We start from the raw sequence: 10,990 nt of genomic DNA on the forward strand, positions 1-10,990 counted from the left end.
AAATAAATATCATTTGCCTCAGATAGATGACCTTTTAGATCAGTTGAGAGGAGCCACAATGTTTTCTAAAATAGATTTAATGTCAGGATATCACCAGATCAAAATTAAGACTGAAGATATTCCAAAGACAACCTTTAGGACTAGGTATGGACATTATGAGTATCTAGTGATGCCTTTTGGATTGACAAATGCTCCAGCAGTATTTATGGATTATATGAATATAATTTTTAGACCTTACCTAGATCAATTTGTAGTGGTGTTTATAGATGATATTTTAATATATTCTAGAAATAAAGAGGAGCATAAGGAACATTTAAGAATAGTTTTACAAATTTTAAAAGATAAGCAATTATATGCCAAACTTTCAAAATGTGAATTCTGGATGGAAGAAGTTAAGTTCCTAGGGCATGTTATTTCAAAAGAAGAAGTGACAGTTGATCCTAGTAAAATTGAGGCTGTAATACACTGGGAGAGGCCTAAGACTATCACTGAGATCAGGAGTTTTCTAGGATTGGCAGGATATTATAGATGATTTATTAAGGGATTTTCACAACTAGTGTTACCTTTAACTAGGTTAACTAGAAAGGGAGTTCCTTTTGTTTGGACACAAGAATGTGAAGATTGTTTTCAAGATTTAAAGAATAAGTTGACATCTGCACCAATTTTAATAATCCCTGATCCTTTAGGAAAATTTGAGGTTTACAGTGATGCATCTAGAAAGGGTTTAGGATGTGTCTTAATGCAAGAAAGGAAAGTTGTAGCTTATGCATCAAGACAATTGAGACCTTATGAGGAAAATTATCCAACTCATGATTTAAAATTGGCTGCAGTAGTTTTTGCCCTTAAAATATGGAGGCATTATTTGTATGGAGTCAAGTTTGAGGTTTTTAGTGATCATAAGAGTCTTGAATATTTATTTGACCAAAAAGAATTGAATATGAGGCAAAGGAGGTGGATGAAATTTTTGAAAGACTATGATTTTGAACTTAAATACCATCCAGGAAAAGCTAATGTGGTAGCTGATGCTTTAAGCAGAAAATCTTTTCACATGTCACATTTAATGGTCAAAGAAATGGAATTGTTGGAAAAATTTAGAGTTATGGAATTATCTGTGACTGTATTGCCTCGAAGTTTGGGTATTAGTGAAATAAAAATAGATAATGAGTTGATAGATAAAATTAGGAAAGCTCAGCAGGAAGATTCTAGTTTAGAAAAATCTTTGAAACATGAAGGATTTACCAAAGGGAAAGATGATTTGGTGAAATTTCAAGGAAGGATTATTGTACCTAAGAAGGAAGAATTGATGAAAGAAGTTTTGAATGAGGCACATAGCAGTAAGTTCACAGTTCACCCTGGTTCCACCAAAATGTATCAAGATTTGAAAAAGATATTTTGGTGGCCGGAATGAAAAAGGATATTGCAGAGTATGTTTCAAGATGTTTAGCTTGTCAAAAAGTGAAAATTGAACATCAAAAGCCTTCAGGATTACTTCAATCATTAGACATACCAGAATGGAAGTAGGAAAGTGTAGCCACTGATTTTGTGATGGGTTTACCAAGAACCCAAGAGGGATACGATGCAATTTGGGTAATCATTGATCGATTAACCAAATCTGCTCATTTTCTACCAATTAGGGCTCAATATTCTATTGAGAGGTTAGCCCAACTATATATAAAAGAAATTGTCAAACTTCATGGGGTACCTATTGTATCAGATAGATACCTTAGATTTACTTCTAGATTTTGGGGATGTTTACAGCAAGCCTTTGGAACTAAGTTGAGACTTAGTACAACATATCATCCTCAAACTGATGGTCAAACTGAGAGAACCATTCAAACTTTAGAGGATATGCTGAGAGCTTGCATCCTTGAACAAGGAGGTAGTTGGGGTAGATACCTTCCATTAATAGAGTTTGCTTATGATAATAGTTATCACTCTAGTATTGGAATGGCTCCATATAAGGCACTCTATGGAAGAAAGTGTAGATCTCCAGTGTGTTGGTATGAAAAAGGGAAAAACAGTTGATGGGACCAGAATTAGTCCAAGAAACCTCGAGACAAATTTAGATGATAAAGGAAACCTTGAAAAGGCCCAAAGCAGACAAAAAAATTATGCTAATAACAGGCGACAACCTTTGTCTTTTGAAGAAGGAGAACATATCTTTCTTAAACTTTCTCCTACCACAGGTGTAGGCAGAACCCTCAAAGTTAGGAAACTGAGTCCTAGATATATTGGTCCATTTCAAATACTTCGAAAAATAGGGCCAGTTGCTTACCAACTTGCTCTTCCACCTCATCTTTCCAATCTCCACAATGTTTTTCATGTTTCTCAGCTTAAAAAGTATGTCCCAGATCCCTCTCACATTCTTGATATAGACTCAGTACAAGTTAAAGAGAATCTTACTATTAAGACCAGACCTGCTCAAATCCTTGATACAAATTTAAAGCAACTAAGAAATAGGATAATTCCGTTGGGAAGGACTTTCACCATAAGAGGCTACATGGGAAAAAGAAGAAGAACTGCGACAAAGTTTCCCGAAATTTTTCTTATGAGGTATGTCTAAATTTTGAGGACAAAATTTTTAATTAGGAGAGGGGAAATGTAATATTTTAAAAATAAAAAAATATAGTAATAAATAAAATATCTTTGATATTTTGATAAAATATCTTAGATATTTATAAACGTAATGATTAGATTCCTTAGATATTTATAAAAAGTAATGATTACATTCATTTTTCAAAAACTATATAACCCCCCCCCCCCACAAAGTTGCGTAGAGAGGAAGGAGAGAAAGAGACAGGGAGAGAGAAAAAGAAAGAAAAGAGAGAAAGAAGGAAAGAAAAAGAGAGAGAGAGAAAGAAAGAAGGAAAGAAAGAAAGAAAAGAGAGAGAAAGAAGGAAAGAGAGAGAGAGAGAGAGAAAGGGAGAAGAAGAAAAAGGGAAAGAAAGAAGAAAAAGAAAAGGAAAGATAATATTGGAGTAAGCAACTCATTCTCTCCTTTATTTTAAAAAGCTATGTTGGTTCTATTTTTTTCTATGTTGTGTTGAAAGTTGGTATTTTAAAGTTATTTCTTTAAAAGTTGTGAAGATGTCGTTACTCTGCCAAAATTATTTTATGAATTCTTTCTACTCCTTTACTTTACTTTCTATCTTTATTTTTGTGACTATTGATGAAATTATAACAAGATTATAGAACTAAAAGATTGCTTTGGTACCAAACGGATAATATCAGAATATGTAATCTTTTACTGAGTGATTCTGATGTGGCTGACCCACAAGGGGATCAGAATGGTTATAGGGTAAGGGACGCCTTATCATTGCTTGAGCTCCGCCATACAGAACCTTTCACATACAGAACCCACAGAGTTTGGGCGCTCCAGAATTGAGCTTTAGTCATTTCAGTTAAAGATTACACGTTCCTATATGTGTATCTAGAATCCACAAAGTTTGGGTATAACCCACAAAGGTTTGGGTATTACTGAATGAAGAACCCACAAAGGTTGGGCTTATGTTTATTGTTTATGATATTATTTTCTTATTATAAATTTTATTATGTGAGAATGATATATTCCACTGAAGTGGCTGGATTGGTTATAGTTCGAAAACCCCAATATTACTGAGATTTATCTCACATGTGTTTGTTTTTATGCTAACCTTTCCAGAGTAAACAGACCAGTATATGTAGCTCTGAAGTAAGATAAAGCACTATGGCTAAAGACTTTGAAGACTATATGGAGCTTAGTGGAGAAAATTAATAAAAAGAAAATGTTTCTCTTTAGTTTAGATTATGATGTATTTCTGATGTAATAGTGAACTTGACTTCTGTATAATTAAAGATTATAAATATTTTGTCATATGCCTTATTTCTTATCTGTTGCATTAGAATTTCACTTAAGAATTAATGTGATATCTTCTATCCTAGTCAGTTATAGAGGATGTTACAATAATGATAATGTCAACCACTGTACATCGGGAAAAAAATGAAAATTTACTTACATACAGACCTTAGAAATTAATAAACAATGGTGGCATGTGAATACCACCTTGGACCTAAATGTAGATAGCTCAGCTAGGTTAGAAATTTTGGAAAGAGCATGTGAATCTTATATGAATTGAAGGAGTTATCGCAATTGTGTATTTTAAATTTCATTGAAAAGAGAAAAAAGAAGTTGAATGGAGTTGACTGTGAGAAGGTATTTAATACATTGGAATTATCATGCTAGTCTTTAAAATATTTTATATCAAATGCTCGACTTCAATATGACAATGTAAGTTTGTTCACCATCTTGTGTACTATCTGATCCATCAGGTTATGAAAAATGAAGAGGTTTGTTGTAAATATAACAAGAATAATTATGCAAATATTTTAGATTGGTTATCTACTATTATTAAAATAGATATGTTTCCTATTTGTTTCCTTAGATTTAGCTTTATTTTAGGTAAACAATTATTGATATAGGTCTATATAATATAAATAAATTCTATATGTTGATCATCAGAAAATAATATTCAGAATATCTATCAAGTTCTTAAGTAGGTCTTAGGTAGAACAGAATGCGACATATAAAACATAGGGGTATCTTGCTGGTTTTTAAAAAAAATAATTTTTTTTACTCATATATCAAGTTCTTGGTTGTATTGATAATTTGTTTTTTTACAAATTTATAAATTATATCATATCTGACTGATAATATTTTACTCAAAAGTATATTACCGATCAGACATAATGTAGTTTATAAACAAAAAGTTTATAAATATAACTTCATTTTCTTATAAATCATAAAAAATATTAAGTCATTATCTATGTGATTAATATTACTCTTATTATAAAATATACTTATATGTTTTATATACATATAAAGATATTTGAAAATTAATTGGGCCATATAAAAAAAAGAGATAAAAAAAATATGATTCTCAATTACGAGATAAAACTTTATCTCGTACGAACATTAACCCCGTTATCTATTTATAAGAAGGGAAAAATGTGTATTATTTTAAAAGATATAAAGTTATGTCATTTTAAATAAGAGAAAGATAAATCATAAAAGAGAGAATGAGTGAATTTTTTTTTTAAATAAGTGGATCCCATTTTTTTTTAAGAGTGAAATGAGTGATTTAAAATTGAGTTTTATTAATGTTATGTTACATAAGTTAAGTTTTGTTTTCAACACACACACCAAAAGGGAGAGAGAAAGTGGAATGATGAAAGATAAAAAAAACATGTGACTCCACCTCTTTAATGTGTGTGTAAGAAAATGAAGTTGTGTTATATTACATGATAAACATAAAACCCTTTAAAATTACCCACTTTTTTTCACTTATAAGAATAAAAGAAGAAAGTAATCTGGTTTACATCACATGCTGTACCTGCGGCACCTTAAATAGAACATGTTTCATGGTTGACTGAAAGTGGTGCAGAACGAGAGAGAGAGACCATGATGTTGCAGCATTCCAGCTTCTGTGCCATTCCTCCTTCTCAGATTCCCTCTATCTTTAGCAAATCACTGAATCAAAAGAACCCACTTCTTCACCAGCAACACTTACCCCTCCATTGTCCTAGAAAATTCAAAGCCTCCACCTTCAAAATTTCTTCTCTTGGTGCTGGTTTCTTCGATGACATCGCTCAAATTGCACAAAACAAGGTACCCCATCTCGATATTTGTTGTTTGCATGTCTCTACAAATTCTCGGTTTCTCTCAAGTTTTGATTTTTGATTTTTTTTTCTTTTTCTTTTTAGCAACCCCACTTCTTGTTTTGCTGTGTTATATGCTGAATTGGCATTTGTTTTCTTTTCTATGATCCTCTGCTGTTAAGGTTCTGATTGCAGCTGGTGCTTCTGTGGCAATTGGGCAGCTTTCTAAGCCATTTTCTTCTGTGTTTCTATATGGCAAAGAGTTTGATATCAAGGCAATTGTTCAAGCTGGAGGGTTCCCATCATCACACTCTTCTGTATGGTTTTGCAAACCTTAATCAGTTAATCCTATTTCCATCTTTGCCACTTGAATTGTTGATTTTTCATCAATGGGGTTTCACTGTCAATCTCACAAAGATGTTTGCATTTTCATTTGGATAGGCTGCAGTGGCTAGTGCAACATTCCTTGGCCTTGAGAGGTAAGAAAATTTGGTTGTGTCAGCTCGGTATTCGGTTCATGCCATTTCTCTATGTATCCTCTTGAAATTTCATTTTATTTTTGTTTTTGAAAAAATATAATATTCTTCTTGTGTTATTTATAATTGTATATTTCCAAATGCAGAGGCTTCTCCGATCCCATTTTTGGTCTTACAGTTGTGTATGCTGGTCTCATTATGTACGATGCTCAGGTATGATATTGTTCTGTCAAATATGGTGTTTTTCATCTAGTCTTTTATGTTATTTACTTTCCTTTATGTATTTGTATCATGTGAATGTCTTTTGTTATGTCCTTTTAACCATTTAGGTTTGAACTGCAATTATTATATGAGGTAGGATACTCATACTACCAAATTTTTCTACTACCACTCTAATCACCATTGGATTAGAGGAAAAGTTGAATGAAGAGAGAGAAAAGAAAAACAACTTTTGAATCCAATGGTGATTAGAGTGGTAGTGGAATGGTATTCGAAAAATTTGTTAGTATGAATATCCTACTTCTTATTATATACCTTCAATTTTAAAGGGCTATTTGACTAACACTGGTGCACCATTAGACTATTACAAACTTAATGCAGGAGTCTTAGGCAGGATTAAAATCAAGATCTACTAAGATATTGAGTATTGTTGCTATGTGTTTTTCTAATGAATGATAAAACTATTTGTGGAATTCTTACCATGGTGGTATTGGTAAACAAGAACAGATTTATTTCAATTTTTCCCTTGTAGCTTCTTACTTGCTTTATACGAGATGTTATAATTCTGGAACAACGTATGTTCGTAAAACATTTGCAATAACCAGATGCCCAGCAGAAACTAAAGAGAAGAGAAAACAAAATAGAATTTAATGTGGTTCAGTTCAACCTATGTATACGGGTGAAATGGAGAGAAATTTCACTGTGACTAACGAAGATTTCAAGGAGTAGTCACTCAACACTCAATCTCTGATTCCTTCCTGCCCAAAGCTCACTGTGAAAGATATTATAAGATGACCTAAACCCTGGATTAACAATTTATATATAGGTCTGTACCGTGGGGAACTTCTACCACATAATCTCCGTGAAAATTCCTTCTTTTGTTGTGGACTTCAGGTTTGTCAGGTTAGGTCACTTGTCATTGTTAAAGCCCAAAAGTAAATACAAGTCACTTATAACACTTTGATCATTAATTTTTTATCTTTCTAGTTAATGTGCCATGGTAGATTTCAGAGCTTCCTATCAGCACAGATAATGTTTGAATTTTTATTTTTGGAACAATTTAGTAAAATGGTGGACCTAATGAATGTGAAGTGGTTACTTAGGTTTGAAAAGAGAGAATATGATCAAAAAAGATTTTTCTAGAGGTAGTAGTTTGATATACTCTTTAAATCTGGTTTATATGGGTTAATAAGACTGGAGTTAGGGAAACTTTACCCTGTTGAGTAATTGTATTAGAAAGGTTGTTATTAGGATTTGCAACAGAACTAGACAATGATAGTTGCATCTTGAAGGCTGTGACTTGAATTAGGCTTAAATCAAAAGAAAACAAGGGTACTTTTCTTTTCAAGACAGTCTCCACTGGCCAAACCAGTGATGCAAGGAGGCATCTTATGGTTGTGGCAAGTTGACTCTGTATTTGGGGTCAGTGGAGATCTCTGAGACTATATTGTAGCATGCCATGTTATGATTATTTTTAATCTTTCATTTTGTTTTGATTCCTAGTATATATGTCTCAAAGGCTAAAACAGAAAGCTTTTTGAGGCTTCTTGGGATTCACTCCTTGGATTAGGAAGATGGTTTAATAGATTTGAGTGGATTTCCATCTTGCATAATTGGAAAGTTTTATTATTGTTCTTTCCCCTCTCTCTCTCTCTCTTGGAAATAATTAAATAATTATATACATGCAAGTAATTATCTTTAACTGCATAGCAAAGAACATGGTATACTATGTTTAGTTGGATAATGTTTGTCCCTTCTTTTGATGTTATGTCAACAATTTTGGCAATTTGGTTTTTGTTGCATGCTTAGATTTAGATTGTAGCATGTACTTCATTTGTTCTCCTTTATATAGGCTTCATCTCCTTTGACTTTAGCAGTTCATTAACTTTGTAACCTATAGAAAGAGCAATAAATTTAATGAATGTAGATACTATAAGGAAAGTAAGCATACGATGTCTCTTGGGATTACAATTGGGAAAGAAATTATGACCAGAAATTTGTTGTATGCATGGTCGTAAAAAAATTCATCAAAAGCATTTTTAGTTTTGTTTCAGTTGCCAAATGATGGATAGATGGTAGCTTGAGTCCTCAGATTAAGATTTTTTCAACTCTTAAAGAGAGTTGATATGATGCGGTCTGCAAGTAGATCGGGTTATCAATGCTTTTCTCTAGTTCTTCCCATTTAGCAACCATTCAGTGTGATTAAGATTTAATTTTTAATTATTAACTGCTTAAAAACCTTTAATGGACTATCTTATCGACAAGCCTGAACTATGTCTAGCGCATATTGATCATATTCTACTTAGTAGCTATCTTATATTGCATGTTTGCACTTAAAAAAGCGTGTTGCAACTTTTAGGGATCCTGACCTACTAGTCTCCTTGTATTGTTCATTTCATTCCCTGTAATTTACTTATATCTTTTCTTGAATTTTTTTTCACCCTGTAATTATTCTCACTATGACAAAACATTGGCTACAGTTAGTTGCTGTCACAGATAAAAACTTGCAAGTGGATGTGTTAATATTAATCAACAAAATCTTTTTCTTTTTGTTGTAATTGTAGAAATTGGTTGTTTTTGTTTATCAATGTCGCTTGTTTAGGAGAACTGCTCTTTTGCAATTGAAATGTCACGGATTCAACTCTAGAAAAAGGGTCTTTGCAAATATGCAAAGATAAGTCTGCATACAAATTTTGCTCTCATCTCCCTCATTAGTCGGGGTTTAATGGTGTGATTTTATTACGAAACCAGCCATTTGGAAGGTCTACAGCCAAAGGAATCCTTCCAAATAGCTGGTTTTGTAACAGATTTTTTTAATGTGAACTGTTTAGCTGACAATAAAGTGTGTGGTTTCTGCCATTTGCAGGGTGTAAGAAGAGAAGTAGGGATTCATGCTAGGACACTGAACAAATTACTGCTCCAAATGCATGTCAACTCATTGCGTTCCAAAGATAGAGATGGTTTGATCAACTCTCAACCAGGATTATCAAAGCCACTAAATGTAGAAGGTCTTGAGAAGTCCCTTTTGTCCCAAGAAGCCACTTCTTTGGAACTACAACAAGCAAATGCACGTCTATTAGTTAAATCAGGAAGCAAAATAAGGCAAAGTGATTGGGAAGAAGAAATCTCAAAGTTGGATGCTGATGGTCTTTTCCCATTAAAAGAATCTATTGGCCACACAGAGTTTGAAGTCATAGCTGGTGCTTTACTAGGCATTTTAGTTGGTTTCTCTGTGTATAATTTCATCTAATATCTTGATTTTTTTTATGAATAATTTCATATTATATCTTACATAAGGTAGACTATTAAATTGAAAATCAGAGCGAGCTGGATAGGACTCAAGTTAGTAATAGGTTTATGGTTATCTTCTATAACCAAAGATAAGGGTAAAAACCCATTCTGAGGATTACACCAGTACTTATCTATCCTTTTCCTGGTATTGGTACCTTAAGTGGAAGTAAAATTTATTGATTATTGTTTGTACTTATTAAAAAAATATAAGTAACAACCCATTCCAAAGAGCATGTGTTTGTACTTTCTAGGAACTTGAAAACTACAAAACGTGGCAGAAAATAAGAGCACAAGTGCAATGTGGCAAGGGTTATAACACGTGTAACTCCATGGCAGTTAGCATTCCACGTGGGCTGATATGGGGTAGGGGTAGCATTATTGCACCTAGCTTGTCACATTGTTAGTGCCAAACTATATATATACATAGGGGCATGTAGAATAAAAATTACCATAACTAAGAGTTAAATCATAGGTTGGAAGTAAAAAAAGAAGAAGGTGAAAACAAAGAAAGAAAAAGATGTCAGGGGCACAAGGAGCACAACCAAAAGAGTCAAAGACAGCAACAACATGAGTCAGTAGATGGAGGAAAGAATCAAACTAGGACTGATTTGCGTTCATGGGAGGATCAAGGTAGCATTCAGGTGGATAAGCTTCAGGAGAAGGTTACTGACCCTGCTGGCAAAGGTGGTCCTGTGTTTGGTGCTGGTAAAGATGAGAACAAGAAAGACCTTGGAGTTACTGGCACTGGCTAACCCTACTACTACTACTACTATGCATATATAAAACTAGTATCTTATTATGATGCTTCTTCAAAATTCAGCCACTGTTTGTTTTCTTTGTGTTTTCTTTATTGTGGGTTAGAATTTTTGTGAAAATTGAAGTGTTGTATGAATCTTCCTTATGATGTATGTATGTAAGATTTTATGGAATAAAAAGGAAGAAAGTTGTTGATGGTCTAGCAATTTCTTCACAGGTGTAAAACTGACAAATGTGTCATTTAAAACTGAAGATTTTTTAGATGCAAACTATATCAACTTGGACAGTTAGGGAGGAGTGTTTAATCTTTAAGAAATATAAAAAAATTAAATTATTATGAAGGATTATATAAAATTTCTTTATTTCCGAAAAAGAGAATTAAAAATGTTTTATGAAGATATATGTGAATGGTTATAATCTTTACTGAAAGGTTATTTGATTTTAGTAAATTGTTGACAAATCCAAGCTTACTGTTGCTGGTTTTTGAAATTTCCAGTTTTTATTTTATTTTAGGCTTTTTTACTTTTGATAATATTATTATGTAGGGTATTTTTCAAAAAACTGTAAAAAATAGAAATAAAAATAAAACCGGAGTGAAAGATGAGTTTGCGAGT

At 32.8% G+C, this 10,990-nt stretch overlaps 2 protein-coding genes across 2 annotated transcripts; both read left to right on the top strand.

Annotated features, from left to right (window-relative positions):
• The first annotated feature begins 5,384 nt into the window (after nt 1-5,384).
• On the top strand, nt 5,385-9,760 carry LOC133295381 (uncharacterized). Its single transcript, XM_061494208.1, has 5 exons — nt 5,385-5,644; nt 5,817-5,951; nt 6,076-6,113; nt 6,257-6,323; nt 9,196-9,760. Exons 1-5 carry the CDS (start codon nt 5,438-5,440, stop codon nt 9,577-9,579), a joined length of 831 nt encoding a protein of 276 aa, XP_061350192.1. The 5' UTR covers nt 5,385-5,437; the 3' UTR covers nt 9,580-9,760.
• Nucleotides 9,761-10,137: 377 nt separating this feature from the next.
• On the top strand, nt 10,138-10,568 carry LOC133295382 (uncharacterized). Its single transcript, XM_061494209.1, is given in 2 exon segments — nt 10,138-10,187; nt 10,189-10,568. Coding segments are annotated over 2 exon segments (234 nt in total). The 3' UTR covers nt 10,373-10,568.
• The last annotated feature ends 422 nt before the right edge of the window (nt 10,569-10,990 follow it).

The sequence above is a fragment of the Gastrolobium bilobum genome, unplaced genomic scaffold (assembly GCF_033153095.1).
Source record: "Gastrolobium bilobum isolate Gb01-03AN ecotype WA unplaced genomic scaffold, APGP_CSIRO_Gbil_v1 utg50313, whole genome shotgun sequence".
Classification (NCBI taxonomy): Eukaryota; Viridiplantae; Streptophyta; class Magnoliopsida; order Fabales; family Fabaceae; genus Gastrolobium; species Gastrolobium bilobum.